The sequence below is a fragment of the Lepus europaeus genome, chromosome 8 (genome assembly GCF_033115175.1).
Source record: "Lepus europaeus isolate LE1 chromosome 8, mLepTim1.pri, whole genome shotgun sequence".
NCBI lineage: Eukaryota > Metazoa > Chordata > Mammalia > Lagomorpha > Leporidae > Lepus > Lepus europaeus.
In genome coordinates this window covers 120,205,901-120,230,506 of record NC_084834.1, presented here as the reverse complement: position 1 = coordinate 120,230,506, position 24,606 = coordinate 120,205,901, and the positions used below count along the sequence as shown (strand labels likewise).

At 47.8% G+C, this 24,606-nt stretch overlaps 1 protein-coding gene across 5 annotated transcripts in view; it reads right to left on the bottom strand.

Annotated features, from left to right (window-relative positions):
* The window catches only part of AASDH (aminoadipate-semialdehyde dehydrogenase), a 42,845-nt gene that overhangs the window by 3,296 nt on the left and 14,943 nt on the right, over positions 1-24,606 (bottom strand). For 4 of the 5 annotated variants that reach the window (XM_062198798.1, XM_062198800.1, XM_062198802.1 and 1 more), the window contains 12 exons: positions 20,305-20,497; positions 18,756-18,997; positions 18,305-18,411; positions 16,785-16,957; positions 15,534-15,726; positions 14,051-14,166; positions 10,171-10,966; positions 8,310-8,473; positions 6,732-6,854; positions 5,222-5,353; positions 2,682-3,137; positions 2,537-2,594 (listed from right to left, as the gene is read on the bottom strand). In XM_062198798.1, coding sequence (XP_062054782.1) covers positions 2,748-3,137; positions 5,222-5,353; positions 6,732-6,854; positions 8,310-8,473; positions 10,171-10,966; positions 14,051-14,166; positions 15,534-15,726; positions 16,785-16,957; positions 18,305-18,411; positions 18,756-18,997; positions 20,305-20,497 — 2,629 coding nt within the window. In that variant the 3' untranslated portion in view covers positions 2,537-2,594; positions 2,682-2,747. Of the gene's footprint in view, positions 1-1,929; positions 2,196-2,536; positions 2,595-2,681; positions 3,138-5,221; positions 5,354-6,731; positions 6,855-8,309; positions 8,474-10,170; positions 10,967-14,050; positions 14,167-15,533; positions 15,727-16,784; positions 16,958-18,304; positions 18,412-18,755; positions 18,998-20,304; positions 20,498-24,606 lie in introns of all 5 variants that reach the window. The other variant, XM_062198799.1, reaches the window with a different exon arrangement.

Below are 24,606 nucleotides of genomic sequence, written 5' to 3'. Positions count from 1 at the left end.
AATGCTCACTCCTCCTCAGCTAGGTGAAGAACTGCAGAGGGCCAGAGCTAAATAGCCAGACAGGGAGTGCCACGCAGCAAGCTGCAACTGTAGTGTGTGTGTACTTTGATCTACCTCGGCACCTGCTGTTTACCTGAAAATACCGTATAAGGAACCTAGTTAGATAATAGGTACCACTTGAAATACCTTTTGCCCTGAAATCTCAGTATAAATGAGTGGATGGAGCATTGCTTTGTGGACTTATTTTAACCCACCAGATAGAGTCTGATTCCTTCCCCACAGGCGTCTTTAAAACACACACACAGGGGTCAGTGTTGTGGTGGGTGTGGTGAGTAAAGCCTCTGTGATGCCAGCATCCTGTGTGCATGCCAGTTCGAGTCCTGGCTGCTCCACTTCCACCTAGCTCCCTGCTAATGTGCCTAGGAAAGTGGAAGATGGCTCAAGTGCTTGGGGCCCTGCACCAAGAAGCTCCAGGCTCCTGGCTTCGATCTGGCTCAGCCCTGACCACTGGGGACTTGGGGAGTGAGCCAGCAGATGCAGATAGACAATCTGCCTTTCAAATAAAATCTTAAAACTACACCACCAGCTGGCGCTGGCGCCTCACTAGGCTAATCCTCCACCTGTGGCGCCAGCACCCCGGGTTCTAGTCCCGGTCGGGGCGCCGGATTCTGTCCCAGCAGCTCCTCTTCCAGTCCAGCTCTCTGCTGTGGCCCGGGAAGGAAGTGAAGGATGGCCCAAGTCCTTGGGCTCTACAACCACATGGGAGACCAGGAGGAAGCACCTGGCTCCTGGCTTCAGATCCGCGTAGCGCGCTGGCTGTAACAGCCATTTTGGGGGGTGAACCAAATGAAGGAAGACCTGTCTAACTCTGCCTGTCAAAACAAAAAACAAAAAAAAACTACCACCACCAACAAAAAAAAAAAAAACCCACATATGTAAACTTGTTCTAATGTGAATTCTCTAGAGAAACATAACCAATGGACTACACAGGTTAAGTATCCCTCAGCCAAAATACTTAAACCACAGTGTTTCAGATTTTGAAAGTTGTTTTTTGGAATATTTGCATAAAGTTTAAGTAATTCTTTGACTTGGTTTGAAAGACAGACAGGGGCCAGTGCTGTGGCATAGCAGTGCCAGCATCCCATTTGGGCACAGGTTCGACCTCGGCTGCTCCTCTTCCGATCCAGCTCTCTGCTATGGCCTAGGAAAGCAGTAGAAGATGGCTCAAGTCCTTGGGCCCCTGCACCGGTGTGGGAGACCTAGAGGAAGATCCTGGCTACTGGCTTCGGATCAGCTCAGCCAACTAGGGAGTGAACCAGTAGATGGAAGACCTCTCTCTCTCTCTCTCTCTGTGTAACATTGACTTTCAAGTAAATAAAATCATAAAAAAAAAAAAAAAAAAAAAAAAGCCAGGAGCTTGGATCTCAATCTGGGTCTCCCACCTGTGTGGCATGGAACCAAGCCCTTGAACCATCACCTGCTGCTTGCTAGGATGCACACTGGCAAGAAGTTGGAATCTGGAGTAGGGCTGGGACTCAAGCCTAGGCACTAAAAAAAATTTAAGGGCAGAGTCAGAAGCAGAGAGAGACACAAGTCTTCTAGCCACTGGTTCACTTCCCAAATGACTGCAATAGCCAGGGCTGGGCCCATCTAAAGCCAGGAGCCTGGAACTCCATCTGAGTCTCCCACGTGGGTGTCAGGGGCCCAAGCACTTGGGCCATCTTCCACTGCTTTCCCAGGCCATGAGCAGAGAGCTGGATGGGACGTGGAGCAGCCAGGACTCAAACCGGCACCCATATGGGATCTTGCTATGTAACAACACCGGCCCAGAACTGGAACTTTCAGAGCATTTCCAACTTTGGGTTTTTGGATTAGGGATGCCTCAACCTGTATACATACAAGTACATAAAGAGGGCTGGTGCTGCTCACTAGGCTAATCCTCCGCCTGCAGTGCCGGTACTCTGGGTTCTAGTCCCAGTTGGGGCGCCGGATTCTGTCCCGGTTGCTCCTCTTCCAGTCCAGCTCTCTGCTGTGGCCAGGGAAGGCAGTGGAGGATGGCCCAAGTCCTTGGGCCCTGCACCCACATGGGAGACCAGGAGAAGCACCTGGCTCCTGGCTTCAGATCAGTGCAGCACCAGCCGTGATGGCCATTTAGGGGGTGAACCAATGGAAGGAAGACCTTTCTCTCCTTCTGCCTGTCAAAAAAAAAAAAAAAAAGTACATAAAGAGATTTACACATATGAAATCTGTGGCCTAACATACTCCAGAGAATCTTTTACAATAGGACACACAGACATGAAAACCAAGAGCTCTGCTATCCCAGGGCAGGAGACATGGATGTCCCAGCAAAAGGGCGAAGTCACCACTCCTCTTTCTGTTCTATTTCGGGTCCTCATTGGTTTCTTGATTCAGTCTACTGAATGCAAATCCCTCCCAGAAACATCTTCAGACATGCTGGAAATGTTTCACCACCCATCCGAGAATCCTTTATAGCCCGGCCAAGTTGACACCTAAAATCAACCATCAAATTACTTACAGTGATGCTGTGTTGTTGTAATGCAAACTCCAACTCTTTCTGTAGGCTCTGGTTGCTCCTATGGGAAGTAAAATATGGCTGTTCTTCAATAAAGTGTAGTAGACAAGTTTCTTAACCAAAATAATTCTTTAATAAGGCTACTCACACGCTCTAGAATGGCAAAACGTTTTCAGACATCTCACAGGTATGAACTAGTAGGGATTGTGCTCCGTCATCTGTGACTGCCACCCAGTAAGTCCAGACAATACACGTAATCGTTTCTACACCCAATGACGAGCATCGACTCCCAGACCACAGGCGAGGAGAAGACTTCTCCAGGAAGTTCATACACATCTTGCAACTGCCCACTCTCAGATTCCAGGATCCACAGCTTCCCATCAGTAGACGCTGCCGCCAGCAACGCTGCACTGCTGCGACTGTGATGCCGGAAAGCAAACGGTGTGGCGTACACCCTCGCGGTGGTTTCAAATTTCCATCGGAGGTTACCTCTCGTACTGCAACAGTAGACACAACTGTCATGGGAACCAAAAAATACTTCTTGCTCTGACGTGGAGGTGCATGGCGACGAGAAGATCGGGCCACTGGCAGAGAACTGCCAAACCTAGAAGGGAGCATGAAAGCAAGAATTCATCTCATCCAATTCCAACAGTTCTCCCACAGGTTAAGGCTTTATGAAGGCTCTTTACACAAATCTACCGGATGTGGGCTGTCTGAATGGTAGCTTCACATGGAGTAGATCCTCGCTCTCTGTCCCAGTACAACGCACAGTGGAGGGGGCTAGTGCTGTGGCGTAGTGGGTAAAGCTGCCGCCTGCAGTGCTGGCATCCCATATGGACACCAGCTTGTGTCCTAGCTGCTGCACTTTTGATCCAGCTCTCTGCTGTGGCCTGGAAAAGCAGAAGATGGCCCAAGTCCTTGGGCCCCTGCACCCACGTAGCAGACCCGGAGGAGGCTCCTGGCTTTGGATCAGTGTTGCTCCAGCCATTGCAGCCATCTGGGGAGTGAACCAGGGGATGGATGACCTCTTTCTGCCTCTGCCTCTCTGTAACTCTGCCTTTCAAATAAATAAATCCTTAAAAAGCAGTGGGTGTTGTTACGCAACTCACCACTATGCTTACTACTATCATGAAGGAAAATTAATTCTAAACCCATTCAAAGAGTTATTAACAAGTTCAGTGACAGAGTTCAAAGATAAAACTGCACTGAGTTTACAGTCTGTCTTCTTAAAAACTATTATTCTATTTTCCAAATGGGAGAAGGAAGTGACTGAGCCAAAAGGAAAAGTTTGGAAAGTATAATTTAAATTATAGCCTTAAAAAGCTCAAGTTGTAGGTCTGCCTTGTGGATATACACACTATTTCTTACTTCAAAGCTATTCCAGACAAACTTGGTGTAGACATACATTTAATAAGATCCTGTTTGAAACAAAGAGCAGTGAGCATAGTAATAAAATAGAATTTATAACATCAAATTCTCCCTGAGTTGGTCAAAGTCACTTTATGGCTCACCCAAAAATAGAGAATTAGGATTTGCCTCCTCTTACTTCTCAAATACCTAAAGGGTAGGAATACGTTCCATCTACTTCGTAAGTAAAAATACTCAGCATGATCACACACTTCACTGCAGGACAGGCATTTGGTGTAGTAGCCAAGACACCGCTCACATGTCCTGTGTGGGAGGTGTCCGAGTTCAAGTCCCGACTGCAGCTTCCTGCTAATGTGCAACGGGGAGGCAGCAGGTGAGGGCAAGGACTTGGGTACCTGCCACCCACATAGGAGAATCAAGCTGGCCCAACCCTGGCTTGCCACAGGAGTTTGGGCAGTGAATCAGCAGATAGAAGATCTCTGTTTCTCCTTCAAGTAAAGTTAAAAAAAAAAACTTTTTAGCCAGGAGGCAGGCACTGTGGTACAGCAGAACAAGCTGACTCCTAGCCCAGGCCTTAGGACCCTGCCACCCATGAAGATGACCCGAGTGGGGTTCTTGGCTCCTGGTTTCAGCCTGGCCCTGCCCTGGCTATTGCAGGCATTTAGGAAATGAACAGCAGCAAAGACCGAGATCTCTATCTCGTTGTGCGTGTGTGTCTTTCAAATAACAACTTTAAAAAGTTAGCCAACATCTTTAAAGGATTTCATCACAAAGTAATTGTCCGAACAGAAGCAGCTGGGAGGCACTTGCAGGTGAGTGCTCACTGAGAAGCATCCAGAGCCCCGCTAGCCATCAGTAGGCTAACTTATGGGGCAGCAGGGGACTCCCAGGTGCACAAAATAATCCCCAAGTCACACACACAGAAGTTGTGCCTAAATGACAGTCCATTATAGGTATTTAAGAAGGGGAGCTCAAGTTCCCAACAAAAGATGTGACACGTGCAGCTGCAAGGGAGCCTCCCCTGGCCTTGGAGCAGGAGCACGGGACCTGCACGCAATAAAGCTGTGGCTGCACCAAAGATTCTGGTTTTGATGAGCAGGGGTTTCTTTAAACTTTTATACCCTTAATAGAGCCTAAAACTGCCTAAAACCTGGTAAATGCTAAAACTGGGGGACATGTCCAAAGCAGCCCAACAGCGTTCGAGTCGCAGGCCTTCCAACCTGCCATCCCTCCTTCAAAACTGAAGCTCGCGGCTGGAGCAGGTGCTTGGCTTGAGCACGGACGCCGCAGTCACCGCCACTGCGCCCCAGACGCCTTTACCTGCTCGCCGGCGTGGGTGAAGCAGAGAAGACGCCCGTCCACACAGCCGATGCAGACGTACTGCAGGCAGCACCGGGGAGAAGAGAAGAGAGGTTTTCCACAGCCGTGCTTCCAAACTGTGTTCCCAGTAGCCTGTCAAGACAAAAGGCCACCCACGGCATTTAACACTGTGCTCTTCAATTCCCCTTTATAAAGCATACTACCGAGTCTCCCAGAGGCAGAGCTAAAACATCAGAAAATGCCACAACGGTGTGCCGACAGGGCCAGCGAGGACGGCACCTGGACACGGGCCACAGGACTCGGTGCCATCTAGGAGAGGCAGGAACTGGCAATAAAACCAGCCAGGACCTATCCCTCAGGGTAGACACCGAGTTCTTAGACAAATTTCTGCCCAAAAATTTAAATGATCTAACACACAGCCAGGGACATATTTTTCTTTCTTTCTAAACCTCACATCAGTTTTTTAAGATTTTATTTATTTATTTGAGAGGTAAAGTTACAGACGGTGAGAGGAAGAAAGAGAGAGAAAGGTCTTCCGTCCATTGGTTCACTCCCCAAATGGCTGCAATGGCCGGAGCTGCACCTTATCTGAAGCCAGAGCCAGGTCTCCCACGTGGGTGCAGGAGCCCAAGGACCTGGGCCATCTTCTACTGCTTTCCCAGGCCACAGCAGAGAGCTGGATTGGAAGTGGAGCAGCCGGGTCTAGAAATGGCGCTCATATGGGATGCTGACGTCACAGCCGGAGGATTAACCTGCGCCACGGCCCCCGATTTTTTTTTTAAAGATTTATTTATTTATTTATTTGAAAGAGTTACAGAGAGAGGAGGAGAAGCAGAGAGAGAGAGAGGTCTTCCATCCACTGGTTCACTCCCTAGATGGCTGCAATGGCCAGAGCTGCGCCAATCTGAAGCCAGGAGCTTTTTCCGGGCCCTCCACATGGGTGCAGAGGCCCAAGGACTTGGGCCATCATCTACTGCTTTCCCAGGCCACAGCAGAGAGCTGGATTGGAAGTGGAACAGCCGGGACTTGAACTGGTGCCCACGTGGGATCAGCACTACAGGTGGCGGCTTTACCTGCTACACCACAGCACCAGCCTCATGTCAATCATTTTAATGAATTTTGGGCTGGCGTTGTGGTATTGACACCACCATCCCATATGGGCGCCAGTTTGTGTCCTGCCTACTGCACTTTCAATCCAGCTCCTTGCCAATGGTCTGGGAAAGCAGCAAAAAGATGGCCTAAGTGGTTGGGCCCCTGCACCCATGTGAGAGACCTCAAGGAAGCTCCTGGCTTTGGCCTGGCCCAGCCCTGGCCATTGCAGCTATCTGGGGTGTGAACCAGCAGATGGAAGCTCTCTGGAATTTTGAGTTTCAAATAAGCAAATTTTTAAAGAAAGATTTGTGGTTCAGGGATATGTGGACTATAACTGAAAATTACTCAAACTTTCAGAATTCAAAACAAAAACATTAAAGAAAGGCAATAAAATCAATAGATATCATTTTATACCTACAGGATTTACAGCCAACAAATGTCCTCCCAGTGTGGCAAAATACACGTGATATGGCAGCAGGCTCAAGCAGGGAGAGGAAAAGATGGCGCCTCCACATTTCAACTTCCAGACACACTTCTTCTTCTGCAAACAGGAAAAGCAAATTAGGTTTTTGCTGGTAGTTAATTAACCCATTTATCCTATCCTTCCCAGAGTTGGATCTGTTTGGTTAATGCGAATTTTTATCTTTAGTGTAAAATGCACACCTGTTGCGGAGAGTTGGGTTAGAAGATGACAAAGGAGGTTGGCCCTGTGGCACAGAAGGTTAAGCCTCTGCCTGCAGCAGCGGCATCTCATATGGGCACCTATTTGAGACCCGACTGCTCCACTTCCGATCCAGCTCCCTACTAATCTGCCCGGGAAAGAAGTAGAAGATGGCTCAAGTGCTCGGGCCTGTGCCACCCACATGGGAGACCCCTCTGAAGCTCCTGGCTTCAGCCTGGTCCAGTCCCAGCTGTTGGGACCATCTGGGGAGTTAGCCAGTGGATGGAGGATCTGTGTCTCCCTCTCTGCCTTTCAAATAAAAAAAATCTTAAGAATGGAGGACAGCACCAGAAACAGCCACTGTGAACATGTTAGCATCTCCCTTTTAATCCTGTTGGCATGTCTATGTGCATGTATGTATTTATACATACATGTATTTAACAGGGCGCAGCTCATTCTAAACATACAATCATGTATCATGGTATTGCTTAATTTCTAAAACTACTTAATCTTATTGCAGAATATCTCATTATGAACATAAAACATGGTCTCCATTTTATCACTGAAAATGACATGGAACACATCTGTTGGTATTACAGAGGACTCACAAGTAGACACCTTGGTGTACATACCATCCACAGGTCTGGTAATCTTACCAGGCTAGGTTCCTAGAAAGCGTTTCACTGAATCTAAGGATGGGAAATCGTTATTTATGGCCGAACCATTCTCGCTGGTGGCCTCAGCAGTTACCACCCGCCAGTACTCGTCAGCACTTCTGCTACGGTGGCAGGATACCCTCTAATCAATGCCACTGTTTCTGTCAGATCTTAGTTTGCAGCCCTTTGACTATTAAAAGGTATGAAACATTTATATCCATTTCCCCCTGTTTCTCTCTGGGATCCTGTGTGTTCATTTCCCCTATTTTTCTAAGTCTTTATATTTTTATTATTAATTTGCATTTTGCTCTTTATTTTCATTTACACATAAAATGATTTGATTCTTTCAAATTTCAAATTTTTCCAATTTTTATGTTTTTAAAAAACTTAGGTAATAAAGCCTTAAAATATCTCATTAATATCTCCTCCGATTTATTTTTTTCTATTGTCAGCATAGTTCTAAGTTCTTTACATTTCAGGATTGAGAAGCAAATTTACTGTGGTAACTTTGGAAAGGAAGTTGAAAATGTCTTAAGCTTTTAAGAATTAATCCCTTATTCTCTCCAACACACAATGCTAGACTCGGGAATAGTCAACGCCTGCTCCAAGTCTCCATGGCACCTGCCAGGGTCCCTCTCTTCTGTGCTCATGATGCGAGGCCGATGAGGCGAATTCTTACGTAAATATCTACAGCGTACGCATGCTGGTCATGCGAGCCGATGTAGAGGAGCCCCGAGGACGGATCCACGGCTGCAGAGCTTTTGACAGCATCCCCGGTAGTAAACGTCCAGTGTTTTTCTCCACTATTACTTTCCAGAACATACACCAATCCGTCGTAACAGCCTGGAAAGGAAAAACACATGGTTCTCTTCAAAAGACACTATGTTAAGAGAACAGAAAAACAACCCACAGAAAACACATGCAAAACCCAAATCTGATAAAGGACTTATACTGGACATAAAGTAGAGAAAAACATTCTGAGGCTCACGGTCCAAAAAGCTCTGACAGACTCCATCAGCACATAAAGTGAACCCTCACGTGGCCGGGGGAGGAAAAACAAGAGTGAGATGGGGCAAGACCTCACACCAGGACCCCTCCGTCCCTACAAAAGTCACCTGCACCTTAAAGAGACAGAGGGTGACCAGCAGCTAACACTTACTCAGCACTTAATCTATGCCTGCCCATGTACTACAGAATCCATAGGCAATTATCTCATTTAATCCTCTAAAGCTCTATGGCAGCTTTAAGTATGTCCACAAATTCTGTGATACTCTGCCTTTCTTAAGTACAGCCTAATTCTCGTCCCCTTGAGTGTGGGCCGGACTTAGTGGTACACCTGCAGTGAATAAAGCAAAAATGACAAGTACGAGTTGAACATCCCTCATCTGAACTCTGAAAAAGTCCAAAATCTGAAACCCTGAGGGCCAAGAAAACAGCACTAGTGGAAAATTCCACATCTGACTTCATGTGATAGCTCAGTCAAAACACAGGTGCACAGAAGCACTGTATAAAATTATCGTCAGGGTCTGTGTGTAAGGTGTGTAGGAGACAGAAATGAATTTCATTTAGAAGTGGCACCCATCTAAGAGATCTCATTTTATATATATGCCAATATTCCAAAATCTGAGCAAAATAAAATCCAAACACTTTTCTGGTGAAACATTTTGGATAAGGGCTACTCAACCAGTGTACAATTTTGGAGACTGGGCTGTAGAAGGTACTATGTCCCTCCTCCTCTCAGATCACCCACTACAGAGAGGTTCCTGTGACGAGAAACTGAAGCTTCCACCAGGACCCAGCAAAGAACCAAGGCCTCTGCTGCCAGCCACGTGAATGACAGGAGTGCCCTGGAGACAGACTGCCCAGGCCACGCCCAGCCCTCAGATGGTTGCAGCCACAGGCGGGAACCTGCGCCAGCAAAGCTGCTCCTGCATTCCTGACCCGCAGGGATAATGACCAAGAGCGAATGTTTGCTGCTCTAGGTCATTAAGAGGCTCAGCAACATGCCAAAGGTCACAGCGCTTAATGCAGCCTCTGAGCTGGCATCAAATCCAGGGGCTGGGAGCCAAGGGCCCACACTGGGAACCAGCACAGTTACTCCTAGACAGCAACCCACCCCATCGTACAGAGGGTTCTTACATTTAGCTTGGTCCTACCAGCATTATCACATGCTAGTTCAGTTTAAGAGTTTCAAATTCAGAAATTTAGCCACGGGGCCAGGGTTTGGTGTGTTGGTTTAAGCTGCCATCTGTAGTGCCAACACCCCATAAGGGGGCTGATCCAAATCCTGGCTGCTCCACTTCCGATCCAATTCCCTGCTAATGTGCCTGGGAAAGCAGTGAAAGATGACCCAAGTGCTTGGGCCCCTGCACCCTCATGGGAGGCCCAGATTAAGCTCCTGGCTTGCAGCCTGGCCCAAGCTTGGCTGTTGTGGCTATTTGGGGAATGAACCAGCGATGGAAGATCTCTCTCTGCCTCATCCCCTCTAACTCTGCCTTTCAAATAAATGTTAAAAGGAAAAAAAAAAAAAAAAAACGTACCCACTATAATAAAGTTTCCACACTTAGACACGCACGCCGAGGACTCGATTCGATCTCCTAGAACCTGTTCCCATTTCACCTGCCCAGAGTACAGGTCCAGTGCCGTCATTCTACAGGAATGGGACCCAATGTACACGGTCGCGGGGGACCCAGGAGCAGCTGCGATCACAACCAGAGGCGACGCGTCCACACACTTGCCCGTGTCGGCCCTCCACCTCACAGGGAGCTCCACCTTCTCCGCCCCTCGCACAGGCTGCCCTTCTCCAGAAACACCTGCAGCACAGGAAGGATCTCTGGGCGTCTCATCTAGAGCTGGGAGGTCCGAGTTCTTCGACATCTGAATGTGAGTCTGAGAAACTGACTCGTAACAGGCTGAAGGGCAAGGCCCTCGCTCTGGGACAGACCCAGTCATGTTCAGGCACAGAACCTGCCTCCCTCGGCTCAGTGCCATGCAGGCAGCGCCCCGGTCACCGCCGTCTGAAGGCGAGGCACACTGCTGACGCGGAGGCTCTCCAGAGCCTTCCTCCAGATCCGCGTCACGGAGCTTCCTTTTTGGGGTGCAGCTCTTGCTGAGTGCCGTCAGGTCCTCATCGGGAAACACTGTTTGCAGGACGTGATGGTAAATCTCCAAAATGGACCCGCTGAGGATGACTTCCAGTAGCCCAGGCACCGGGGACCCAACGAGTTGTTCAAGCTCACTGAGGAGCCGGATGGACTTCAGGGAGTCGCCGCCACTATTTAAGAAGCGCGACTCATCAGGAACCCGCAGAAGATCTTCTGAGACGCTCAGAACAGACTGCAGAGGCCAGAGGGAGAAACAAGGTGAACAAGATGCCTACCACCAAAACCATCAACATTCACCAGTAACACAGAGCACAGCACCTACAACATGAACTTAAGGAAATGTTTTTTCTACTAAAATTTATTTGAAAGTCAGAGTTACATAGAGAGAGGAGAGGCAGAGACAGAGAAAGAGATCTTCCATCCACTGGTTTACTCCCTAATTGGCAGCAATGGCCAGAGCTGCACCGATCCAAAGTTAGGCGCTTCTTCTGGGTCTCCCACACGGGTGCAGGGGCCCAAGGACCCGGGCCATCTTCTATTGCTTTCCAAGGCCATAGCAGAGAGCTGGATCAGAAATGGAGCAGCCAGGACTTGAACTGGCACCCATATGGGATCCTGGCACTGCAGGATTTACCCACTACGCCACAGCGCCAGCCTCTAATAGTTTTAATAACTAAAGGAGGCTAGGGCTGGAGTTGTAGCGTAAGTTAAGACCCCGCCAGCAACACCAGTATCCCATATGGGCACTGGTTCAAGTACTGGCTGCTGCTCCACTTACTATCCAGCTCCCTGCTAATGTGCCTGGGAAAGCAGGGGAAAATGGCCCATGTGCTTGGGCCCCTGCACCCATAAGGGAGACCTAAAAAAAGCTCCTGGCTTTGGCCTGGCCCAGCTCTGGCTGTAGCAGCCATTTAGGGAGTGAACTAGAGGATGGAAGAGTTTTTTCTCTTCTCTCTCTCCCTCTTGCCTTTCAAACAGATAAAAGAGGCTACTTTGCCACCAACTTGTCATGAACTTTAAAACTGCAAAATAGGCCGGCGCTGCGGCTCAATAGGCTAATCCTCTGCCTTGCGGCGCCGGCACACCGGGTTCTAGTCCCGGTCGGGGTGCCGGTTCTGTCCTGGCTGCCCCTCTTCCAGGCCAGCTCTCTGCTGTGGCCAGGGAGTGCAGTGGAGGATGGCCCAAGTCCTTGGGCCCTGCACCCCATGGGAGACCAGGATAGGCACCTGGCTCCTGCCATCGGATCAGCGCGGTGCGCCGGCCGCAGCACGCCAGCCGTGGCGGCCATTGGAGGGTGAACCAACGGCAAAGGAAGACCTTTCTCTCTGTCTCTCTCTCACTGTCCACTCTGCCTGTAAAAAAAAAAAAAAAAAAAACAAACAAAAAAAAAAAAACAAAAAAAAAAAACTGCAAAATACATTTCACTTTAGAAAACTTTTTCTACCCATAAAACAGAATGGAGTATAAAAATCCGATTTACTAAAGACCATAAAACACTAACAGCTGACATTTCCGTAAAATAGGAGCAACATGTATCTTCATCTGCTTCATATAAACCAAAATTATTTTCTAAGAATCTGAATATGCAGTGGGTAAGACTTTTACCTAGACAGACTGTTCTAAAAAACAGCTCTCTACAGGGGCTGGTGTTGTAGTGCAGTGGGTTAAGCCACTGCCTGCAATGCCAGCATCCCATGTGGGTGCCAGTTCAAGTCCCAGCTGCTCTACTGCCAATCCAGCTCCCTGCTAATGTGTCTGGGAAAGCAATGGAAAACGGCCCAAGTACATAGGCCCATGCACCTACATGGGAGACCCAGACGGAGTTCTGGGCTAGCGGCTATAGCCTGGCCCAGTCTTGACTGTTGAAAGCACTTGGGGAGTGAACGAGCAGACAAAAGAACTCTTTGCCTTAAAACAAAAACCTCACTGTATCTAGGAAAATGGCTGGCCAACAAGATTTTACCCATATATAGTTACTCCATTAGGTGGAAACACATATGCTGTTACTGAAAGTTCTGGAATGATGATGTAAGCTATAACCGACTGTGGGATAACACGATTTGGCCTTTTCGATAGGAGCTAGTGGTGTGCAGTGAAACTCTTGTCAGAAAGGAGAGAAAAGTTATGTTGGGGCCGGTGCCGTGGCATAGCAGGTAAAGCTACCACCTACAATACTGGCATCCTCCATGGGCACCAATCTGAGTCCCAGCTGCTGCACTTCTGTTCTAGCTCCCTGTTAATGTGCCTGGGAAAGCAGCAGAAAATGGCCTAAGTGCTTGGGTCCCTGCACCCACATGGGAGACCTGGATGAAGCTGCTGGCTCCTGGCTTCAGCCTGGCCCAGCCCTGGTCGTTGTGGCCATTTGGGGAGTGAAGCAGTGGATGAAAGACTTGTCTCTCCTTCTCTTTAACCCTGCCTCTCAAATAAGTAAATATTAAAGAAAAAAAAAGTTATGTTATTTCCAATCCACTTCTTTGCAGAGAGCTTAATCTACTCTTACAGTAGAAAACCTTTACTTTATACAAATTGAGTAAATGAAGCTATTCTACCTACTATCTAGTAGACAGTAGTAACATTCTTTAGAAAAAAATTTTTTAAAAGATTTTTTATTTTGAGAGGTAGAATTACAGACAGTGAGAGGGAGAGACAGAGAAAGGTCTACCTTCCATTGGTTCAATACCAAATGGCTGCAACAGTTGGAGCTGTGCTGATCTGAAGCCAGGAGCTCCTTCCGGGTCTCCCACGTGGGTACAGGGGCCCAAGGACTTGGGCCATCTTCTACAGCTTTCCCAGGCCATAACAGAGAGCTGGATTTGAAGAGAAGCAGCCGGGACTAGAACCGGCACCCAAACTGGATGCCAGCACCGCAGGCAGAGAATTAACCTACTGTGCCACAGTGATGGCCCCTCTTTAGGAAATTTTATTAGGCACATTAGGATGCTATCAATCTCTAAAATGAACTTTTTTAAAAGACTTATTTACTTATTTGAGAGAGAGTTATAGACAGAGAGGGAGAGACAGAAAGGTTTTCCACTGATGGTTAACTCCCCAAATGGCCACAATGGCTGGATCTGACAGAAGCCAGGAGCTTCTTCCAGGTCTCCCACGCAGATGCGGGGGCCAAGCACTTGGGCCATCTTCCACTGCTTTCCCAGGCCATAGCAGAGAGCTGGATCGGAAGAGCAGCAGCCAGGACACAACCCAGTGCCCATAACAGATGCTGGCGCTGCAGGCAGAGGCTTTACCCACTACTACACAGCCCAGGCCCCTAAAATGGACTCTTGAGAATAATAAATTTGTACTGTAAAAAGTGTACCTTCCACAAACACTGTAATTTTTCCCAAAGATCTTCTTTTCCACTGAGTTTATCCTTAGGCTTCAAGTTTATGGAGTTTAAATATATCTTGTTTAACTCAGAAACATCAACTTTGCCTTCATATAAAAGAAAAATAACAATGTTTTTAGTAACATTTTGAAATTTCACCTCAGAGCCTCTGTATTTCACTGGTGACAAATGCCGTGCATTGTAAAGCTCAGAAATCCCATGCAGAGTCTGTCGTCAATGCTGAAGGAACTGTGATGCTACCAAGAATGTAGTAAGCAGCGGCCGGTGTAGTGGTGCAGCAGGGTAAGCTTCCACCTGTGACACCAGCATCCCACACGAGAGTGCCAGCTTAAGTCCCAGCTGCTCCATTTCCTATCCAGTGTCCTCCTAATGCACCTGGGAGAGCAGTGGAAAGATGGCCCCAGCGCTTGGGCCTCTGCCACCCACACAGAGACCAGGATGGAGTTCCAAGCTCCTGGCTTCAGCCTGGCTGTGGCCATCTGGGGAGTAAACCAGCGGTGGAAGCTCTCTCTCCCTATCCTCTCACCCTGCCTTTCAAATGAATTAATCAATCTTAAAAAAAAAAAAAAAAAAAAAAAAGATGCCATTAACATTCATCTAACTTAAAGAAGGGGTACCGCTGACAAAGGAATGACTGCATTTGAAGTACACAGTAAGACAGCTGAAATTAGGAAGGCCACATAACGGCGAGCAAGCATAGGCGTCTATTCTGAAGTCAGTCCTGGCCAGAACTTCTACTCTCCCACCCTAAGGCTTCATTTCCTGTGCCAACAGGGTGGGAGGGAGGGCGGGCAGAGGTCTAGATCAGACACGGGTTTCTGGGATGGCAGCGCAGGGTAAGATCAGCATATGAACTGGGGCCCTGCTCTGTGGGGCTGGCATCCAGAGGGCTTAAAGAGAACAAAAGGGCATGAAGACAAAATTCACCTCTTCCACTCACTGCTTGGGCTGGGACGTCTCTCCTCCACTTCCCTGTCCTCTGGGGTTCACATCGGCAATGCCCGGGTGCTCAGGCCCCCGCCTCACACCGACAGCCTCCCTGGGCCCCCAGCGTGCACACACACCGTGGGACTTCAGTCTCCACAAGTGCACAAGCCATTTCTAATGAACTTCCCCTGCCATCCGTACAGTGGGTCTCTATGTCTGGAGAGCCCCGATACAACCCCCACCTGGCAAGGTGATCTGGGCAGAGGCAGCGGGGGAGGGGGAGGGGATCACGTCATCCTTCTAAGGCTTAGATTCTTCATCTGTCAATGTGAACACGAGCGCCCACTCACACACTTTTCTGAAGAGAAATCAAGTTCATCTTACAAAGCACATAGCACTGGACACAGGGTCTGCCACAATAAATGCCAGCATCACTCTCAACAAAGATGCACGTGACCATCGCCCCAGCTATGAGCCGCGTCAGTGCTGTCTGGCACCGAAACCTGCCTGCTTCAGGCGACTTTACCATGGGACGTAAACGGCAGCGAGCCAATCGACACGAGCTCATCCGGGACGGCGTGACTTGGAAGACGTTGCTGCAATTCTTTAAAGATGCGATCCTTTACCAAAGCATCCTTGGACACCACGAAGAGAATCAGTTTTTCCTGATTGTACCACGTAACTGCACAAGACTCCACCTGCTGAAGTTCTTCAGCAGCCTAAGGAAGAGGATACAAGTTGCTGATGAGAACATTTAAAAATGAACTTTATGAAAGCTCAAATTTATTACGGCACTTTCAAATCAATACAGTTGAATTTGCAATATACCAGAATTTCAAAAAATTACTTGCTACTCTTACTAACACGCAAAGTTCTTAACATTTAAAAAATTAGAGCCTGAAGCAAAAGAAACCCAGTTTCTTTTCATGGATATCAAAATCCATTTTGTCACTTATTTAAAATACAACCAGGGTGGGTATTTGGCCTAGTGGCTCAGATGGCCACATCCCACACTGGAGCACCTCTGTTTGACTCCCAGCTCTGGCTCCCAATTCCAGCTTCCTGCAAATGCAGACCTCAGTAGGCAGCTATGATGGTTCATGTAACTGGGCTTCTGCCACCCACATGGGAGACCTGGACAGAGCTGCCGGTCCAGTCTCAGCCATTGTGGGCATCTGGCAGTTAACTAGTGAATGAAAGCACTCTCTACTTCTCAAATAATTAAAGGAAAAAATCTCGATACTAGGAATAAGGAAGGCACTGAATTACTTGTGCTTTTAATTGTAATTCATCACTAATAAAAAAAAAAAAAAAAAAGCCGGTGCCACGGCTCACTAGGCTAATCCTCCGCCTTGCGGCGCCGACACACCGGGTTCTAGTCCCAGTTGGGGCACCGGATTCTGTCCCGGTTGCTCCTCTTCCAGGCCAGCTCTCTGCTGTGGCCAGGGAGTGCAGTGGAGGATGGCCCAAGTCCTTGGGCCCTGCACCCTATGGGAGACCAGGAGAAGCACCTGGCTCCTGCCATCGGATCAGCGCGGTGCGCCGGCCGCAGCGCACCAGCCACAGTGGCCATTGGAGGGTAAACCAACAGCAAAAAGGAAGACCTTTCTCTCTCTCTCTCACTGTCCACTCTGTCAAAAAAAATTTTTTAAATTAAAAAATAAATAAAAGTCCTAGGTAATTAAGACTAATAAAATACCCTGGCACAGAACATTGGTGGTAGCAGCCTCTTATTAATACATATATTAACAGATATTGAATACTTAAGTGGTTCTACCTGTTGTACAAGTTCAATGTTAAGACGTTTGCCATGACGTTTGATCTGACCATCCTTTCGTCCCAAGAAAAATATCTCTCCATCTTTCACAGTCACAAAGTCTCCTGTGGCTCTCATTGTGCCAAGTGGTACTGTCATTTCATCATCAAGAAGACACACCCTGTTTCTGCCACCTTCTCAAGACACAAACACGGATATCATGGGAAATAAATTAAAACTACAACATCTCCAACAGCTGCTACTAAACTTTAAATTTCAACTATTTTAAAAAGGGGACTTACTCTTAAGTTATCTCATAAAATCATATACAAACTTATAATTTCTAAATTTTTTAGAGTAATAGACATTTATCTAAAATAATTATGGTAACTTTTTTTGACAGGCAGAGTGGACAGTGAGAGAGACAGAGAGAAAGGTCTTCCTTTTTGCCATTGGTTCACCCTCCAATGGCCACTGTGGCTGGCGCGCTGTGGCTGGTGCACCGCGCTGATCCGAAGCCAGGAGCCAGGTGCTTCTCCTGGTCTCCCATGGGGTGCAGGGCCCAAGCACTTGGGCCATCCTCCACTGCACTCCCAGGCCACAGCAGAGAGCTGGCCTGGAAGAGGAGCAACCGGGACAGAATCCGGCGCCCTGACCGGGACTAGAACCCAGTGTGCCGGCGCCACAAGGCGGAGGATTAGCCTATTGAGCCCCAGCGCCGGCCTACGGTAACTTCTTAAGTGTTTCTTGACTAGGAGAATGAGACTATAAATTAAAAGCACTTGTGCGAGTGTCTGACAGCAATTAAGGCGCTGCTCTGGAGCCCATGTCTGGATTTAAGTCCCAGTTCTGCTCCTATTCCAGCTTCCTGCCTGTGCACACCCTGGAGGACAACAGGTGATGGCTCCAGTAGTTGGGTCCCCACCACTCCCACGGAGACCAGGACTGGGTTCCCGCTCCCAGCTCCAGCCTACCCCAGTCCTGGCTGTTGCTGGCATTTGGGGAGTGAACCAGAGGATGGGAGATTCATATTATCTTTCTAACAAATAAGGAAAACAAATTTTTTTTTTTTTTTGACAGGCAGAGTGGATAGTGAGAGAGAGAGAGACAGAGAGAAAGGTCTTCCTTTTGGCCGTTGGTTCACCCTCCAATGGCCGCTACAGCCGGCGCATCGCGCTGATCCGAAGCCAGGAGCCAGGTGCTTCTCCTGGTCTCCCATAGGGTGCAGGGCCCAAGCACTTGGGCCATCCTCCACTGCACTCCCTGGCCACAGCAGAGAGCTGGCCTGGAAGAGGGGCAACTGGGATAGAATCCGGCGCCCTGACCGGGACTAGAACCCGGTGTGCTGGCGCCGCAAGGCGGAGGATTAGCCTGTTAAGCCACGGCGCCGGCCCGAAAACAAATTTTTTAAAAAGAGAAAAGTTATCACTGAAAAGCATACTAGACATAAGAAAAATCAAGAAAAAAGTGATGTTCTCCGTTTTCTTCCTTTAAAATATATATATATATATATTTCCCCCAATCAGCAAATATAAAACAACCTAAAAATACTTGGCCATCTCCTTCGTGAACCGTGAGACCACTGGCATCTCTGACTTCGACCACTGTTCCCAGCAGTGGCAATCCCAGCGGCACAGGCCATTCCCATCTGAAACACACAGCACAAAGCAGATGCAGAGTTTCTCACGTGAGCACACTGTCTCCCAATGTGTTTAATCTCACTGCATCAAATAAATAAAAGGCTATCATGCTATCTTTCAAAGCCTCCCAGAGGAAAAAGACAGGTAGAAAGGTTAGCGTCTATGTTATTCATTACTGTTTTGGCACACAAAGTTTCAGCTGGGTCTCATGACCAGTTACGATAAAGGTTCTGGAATCTGACCTAAAATACCAGCTAAGGTCATGTTTCTAACACTGTTAGCCCAGTGCCTAACAACACTGTTCGTGGCAAAACAGTCTCTCAACTCTGTTTCATACAACTAAAACCCTTACTTTGAAGTGGAGTTAAGAATCTTCTCTGGAATCCTGTGAAAGGTTGCCCAACTCGATACCTCCGTGACACCGTAAATGTTATAGATCTGTGTTCGGTTGCCTTCTCCTCTCCAGCTCCTGAGGACAGTCAGGGAGGGAAACGGTTCACCGCCCAGCGCTAACACTCGGAGAGAAGTACTGGCCGACAAAACCACCGACTCGATGAGCGGAGATCCAAACCTTCTGAGCAACGTTGGAGTGGCCTGCAGATATATTAAAAATAACTTTCTCCCTCATTTCTTTAAAAAAAGTACCTACTGTAAGAATTACTTCAGAGCCCCAGGGAAATTAACACTGCGTTTACCAAATTCCAAATCACATCTGGAAAACCACAGCATTTTTTAAAGATTTATTTACTTATTTGAAAGTCAGAGTTACACAGAGAGAGAAAGAGGCAGAGAGAGAGAGAGAGCGAGCGAGCGAGCCATCCAATGGTTCACACCCCAGATGGCCGCAACGGCCAGAGCTGAGCCAATTCGAAGCCAGGAGCAAGGAGATTCTTCTGGGTCTCCCTCACGGGTGCAGGGACCCAAAGAGTTGGGCCATCTTCTACTGCTTTCCCAAGCCATAGCAGAGAGCTGGATCGGAAGTGCAGCAGTTGGGTCTCGAACCAGAGCCTCTCCGGGATGCTGGCACCACAGGCTGCGGCCTTACCCGCTATACCACAGTGCCAGCCCCACATTATTTTCTTTTACATAAAGATTTATTTGAAAGGCAGAGTTAGAGAGAGGCAGAGGCAGAGAGAGAGGCATTATCTTTTTTTTAAGGATACTGAAAAGAGGATAAACTTTAAAAATCTTTGTTTTTGTAGGTTAATGTAAAACATACTGATATACAAAATAAAAATCTAAATTCCTAACTTAATTATAATTTCACTTGTTTACAGTAGCTTTCAGTGGGAAACATAAGGCACATTTTTAGACAGATGTGGCAGCATATCACAGAATATTTAAGTCAAATTCTCCTAGCATAATACACATGAAAGACGCACACTAAAAGAATTTTGTAGGCATAATTAACCAATTTTTTTTTTTTTTTTTGGAAATGGAAAAAAGAACAAGTGGCACAATCAAGGGACATCTCTTGATAATTAAACTAATTATTATTATTCCATTGTAAAGCATCATACAGGCGCAGCATCAGTGGGTTAAGTTGCCACCTGCAATGCTGGCATCCCATATCAGAGTGCTGGTTCAAGTCCTGGCTCCCGATTCCTGTCCAGCTCCCTGCTAACACGCCTGGGAAAGCAACAGAAGACAGCCTAAGTACTTGGGCCCCTGCCACACACGAGAAGACCCAGATGGAGTTTAGGATCCTGGCTTTGGACTGGCTGAGCCCAGTGCTGCCATTTGGGGAGTGAGCCAGCAGTCAGATGGAATATTGGTTTCTTTCTCTTTCCCTGTCTTTCAAATGGATAAACTTTTTAAACTACAGAAATACAAAATATTCTCCAAAACCCTGAAATACTGAATAATGCAAGACAAAGTATTTTATCCGTCCTAAGCGGTACCTGCAGAACAGTCACTCTGTGACGGGAAAAGAGCACGGCTGCTAGTCTGGATGGGTGCACTTTGACGGAAGCTGGCACGACAAGCAGAGAGGCGCCGCTGGAGAGCGCAACAAATATCTCCACAACAGAAGGATCGAAGGTCAGAGGCGAAGCCAGAAACAAAACATCTTCTTTTGTGACATCAAAAAGTAACCTAAGGGGGGGGGGGGGGAGGAAGGGAGAAAAGATCATTATATTCTTAGAATTGTACATATGAACTCTAAAAAAAAAATTCAAAAATTTAAAAAAGGAACCTAATTCAAAAAATATAGTTATAAGAAATATCAAAACATTTGGTAAACAAAGATCCTAAAAAAGTATTTGATGATCAAGTTTCACCACCTGCAACACCAGCGTCCCATAGGAGCACCGGTTCGTGTCCCAGCGGCTCCACTTCTGATCTAGCTCCCCACTAACATGTCCGGGAAAGCAGTGGAAGACAATCCGAGTGGTTGGGCCCCTGCATCCATATGCGAGACCTGGATGAAGCTCCTGGCTCCTGGCTTCAGCTGTTGCAGCCATCTGGGAAAGAGAACCTGCAGACAGAAGACCTTTCTCCCCCTAACTCTACTTTTAAAATATTTTTTAAAATAAATTTTGTGCATGAAGCAAAGTCTGTCTACACTGAACCATCAAAGTGTCTCTTAGGGCAGATGTTTGGTGCAGTGGTTAAGCCAATGCTTCGAATGCCCACATCCCATGTCCGAGTGCCTGGGTTTAAATCCCACCTCTGCTCCCAATCCTGCTTCCTGCCAAGTTCACCCCGGGAGGCAGTGGATGACGGCTCAAATACATGGGGCCCTGCCACCCACATGGGAGACCTGGATGGAACTCCAAGCTCCTTGCTTCGGCCTAGCCCAGCCATTTGAGGGGTGTTAGTAAAATGGTACAGTCTTATCGTGGCGCCACCTTGGGCTCTGGCCCCATCACCATTTTGTACAATCAGCTTCATTCTAAGCCCAGCCTGGCTTACTAGAAGTCAGGTAACCAAATGACCCACCCACAAGCGTCAGCTCCACCCCAACCCTAACGGGATTTCTGCTCCCACTTCCTTACCTCTGCAAACTACAGAAGACCTGTTCTCCCAGTGCAGGCTGCTGTTCTCTCGTGCACTGGGAGGCAGCCTGTTGGGCCCCCACCTGACAATAAACCTTTTCCCTTACTCCAGTGTTTGGTGTGTGTTGTGGTGGCCTTTCCTTTCAAGGGGTAAATCAACAATGGACGATCTCCTTCCCTCTGTCTCTCCCCCTCTTTTTGCAACTCTGCATTTCAAATAAATCCATCTTTGAAAAAAGATTTTCCTAAACTAAACTTAAACATCTCATTAGGGGGCCTGCACTGTGGCATAGAAGGTAAGGCCACTGTCTGCAGTGCCAGCATCCCATACCAATTTGAGTCCTGGCTGCTCCACTTCCAATCCAACTCCCTACTAATGTGCATGGGAAAGCAGAGGAAGATGGCCCAAGTCCTTGGGCCCCTGCGCCCAAGTGGGAGACCCAGAAGAAGCTCCTGACTGGCTCAGCTCTGGCTGTTGTGGTCATTTGGGAAGTGAACCAGTGGATGGAGAGACCTACCTCTCTCTGCCTCTCCATAACTTCGCCTTTTTTTTTTGACAGGCAGAGTGGATAGTGAGAGAGACACAGAGACAAAGGTCTTCCGTTTTGCCATTGGTTCACCCTCCAATGGCCGTTGCGGCCGGCTCATCGCGCTGATCCGAAGCCAGGAGCCAGGTGCTTCTCCCGGTCTCCCATGCGGGTGCAGGGCCCAAGGACTTGGGCCATCCTCCACTGCCTTCCCGGGCCATAGCTGAGAGCTGGCCTGGAAGAGGGGCATCCGAGATAGAATCCGGCACCCCGACCGGGACTAGAACCCAGTGTGCCGGCGCCGCAAGGCGGAGGATTAGCCTGTTGAGCCACGGTGTCGGCCAGCCTTTATTTCATATGCAAGTTACCACCCATCAGCTTCCCCTAACACTAAGGGATTTATGTAATTTATTACAGCTCCTGTCCTTATAGGGCATCCAAAGAGACATATTCCAACCCAGTTAAAAAAGAGTGGCATAAGAGGGAGGAGATGTACAATTTGGCACACGTTCCCACAGACTTACCTCTAAAGATAGAGCTAAAAACTTGCCATGGGACTCTAAATCCTATTAAGCTGGGTGGTAATAATGCCATCTCACATGTTAAAGTGATCACATTAAGTGTGTATCTACAGATCATGTAGATAGGAACGAAGTAGGCAGGCATAGGTTAAATTGATTAGGTTTGTGAGCTGGAAGATCACACCTTTGCCACACCCCTGTGTGACCTCATGCCCTGATACCTTCACCATGCCCCTATGTGACCTCATGCCCCTACCTGGCACCTGGGTGCCCACCAGCCAATCAGGTTAATTAACCACTCCCCTTTGGAAGTGGGTTAAAAGCCTGGGACAGGGTGTGTCCCGCCCTTCTCTTCTGCCCTGGCCTCTTGCCAGGAGAGGGCTGGCTGTGGCCCTGCGCCTCCATGGCTAGATGCACCTTCATGGCCTAGATGCTCCTCCACATGGCTGGTTCCTGGTGCTCGGTATGAACCCAGATTTACCCCTCTCTCTCAGATAAAGCTCTCACTCTCCTATGCACCTTTCCCACTAAATAAAGCTTAAAATGTGCCATGCTGCCTCGTTTATTTATGCTGGTATTTCGAATTCTTCTCTAAATATTAGGCAAGAACCCTCTCGGGCTTATTAATACTGGAGATTAATAAGCACATGGTGATATCGTATGGCACCCCAAATTCCGGTAACATACGTGGCACCCCAGATGGCGCTTCTGGGGCGCTCTAAGGGGCCACATTTTTGTATAGAATTTAGGGGTCATTCTCAATATCAGGATTAAGTGTCAAAGGTATCACATAAATAAGACCAAGTGTCGCCGGAGCCGCAGCTAACTTGGCTAATCCTCCTAAGTTTCTAGTCCTGGTTGGGGTGCCAGTTCTGTCCCGGTTGCTCCTCTTCCAGTCCAGCTCTCTGCTGTGGCCCGCGAATGCAGTGGAGGATGGCCTAAGTCCTTGGGCTCTGCACCCGCATGGGAGACCAGGAGGAAGCACCTGGCTCCTGGCTTCGGATCGGTGCAGCACGCCAGCCGTAGTGGCCATTTGGGGGGGGGGGGGGAACCAACGGAAGGAGACCTTTCTCTGTCTCTAACTCTGCCTGTCAAAAAAAAAAAAAAAAAAGACCAAGTGTCTGCTAATAACAATAGATAGAATTAAAAAGGAGAGAATGATCCAACATGGGAAGCAGGCCACACAGCAGACTCAAAGAATGACTAACACCCTAAACAGCACTCTGACCTCACAATCAGCCCTTAAGGCATTCTGATCTGGCTGAAAAGCCCAGGAGAGCATTTCAGGCATGGAAAGCCAAGAAAGTGTGGCAAAAAATGACCTACACAAAAGATCTCTGTGAGTGAGATCCCAGTGGAAAGAAGGGGCCAAAGAAGGAAGTACTTTTCTCTGAAGGGATGAGAGAACTTCCACTTTGCTTATGGCCCTGTCTAAATACTGACAGAATTTGTGGACTCAAAAGGCTTCCATAGTCTCAGCAGCTCATGTCAAGAGCCCCGGGTGATCACTGACGTCAAACATAAGAGTGTCAATTGTTAAATCAACAACAGGAGTCACTGTGCACTTGCTCCCCATGTAGACTTCTGTCCTTAATGAGTTATACTATGAGAATTAATTGTAAAACTTGCCTTCAAACAGTACTTTATACTTTGTGTGTCTGTGTGGGTGCAAACTGCTGAAATCTTTACTTAGTAATAGAGTTGGTCTCCTGTATATAATTAAAAATGAATCTTAATGAAGAATGGGATGGGAGAAGGAATAGGGGGTGGAATGGGAGTGGAAGAGCGGGTAGGGGGAGAAGAACTGCTATATTCGCAAAGCTGTACCTTTGAAATTTGTATTCACTAAATAAAAGATTTCTAAAAAGATAAATACATATTCCACAGTATCCTCACATCTCAAAGTATCTTATGCCTATCATTCAAACCCATGCTGTTAAGCAATTCCCTACTCTAAACCTATAAACTGCTATCTTAAGCAAAGACAGAAAACCTACACTCCTCCCAGAATTTTTCTCTTAGAGCCAGTTCCTAGAAAGAGTGCTTTTATTATCTTCCTTTTCCTTATCTCCCACTCTCCCATCTCCAGCCTCCTATAATCTACCCTCAAAGGCACTCAGAAGTCACTACAGACCATACTGTCAATTACAAGACACCTC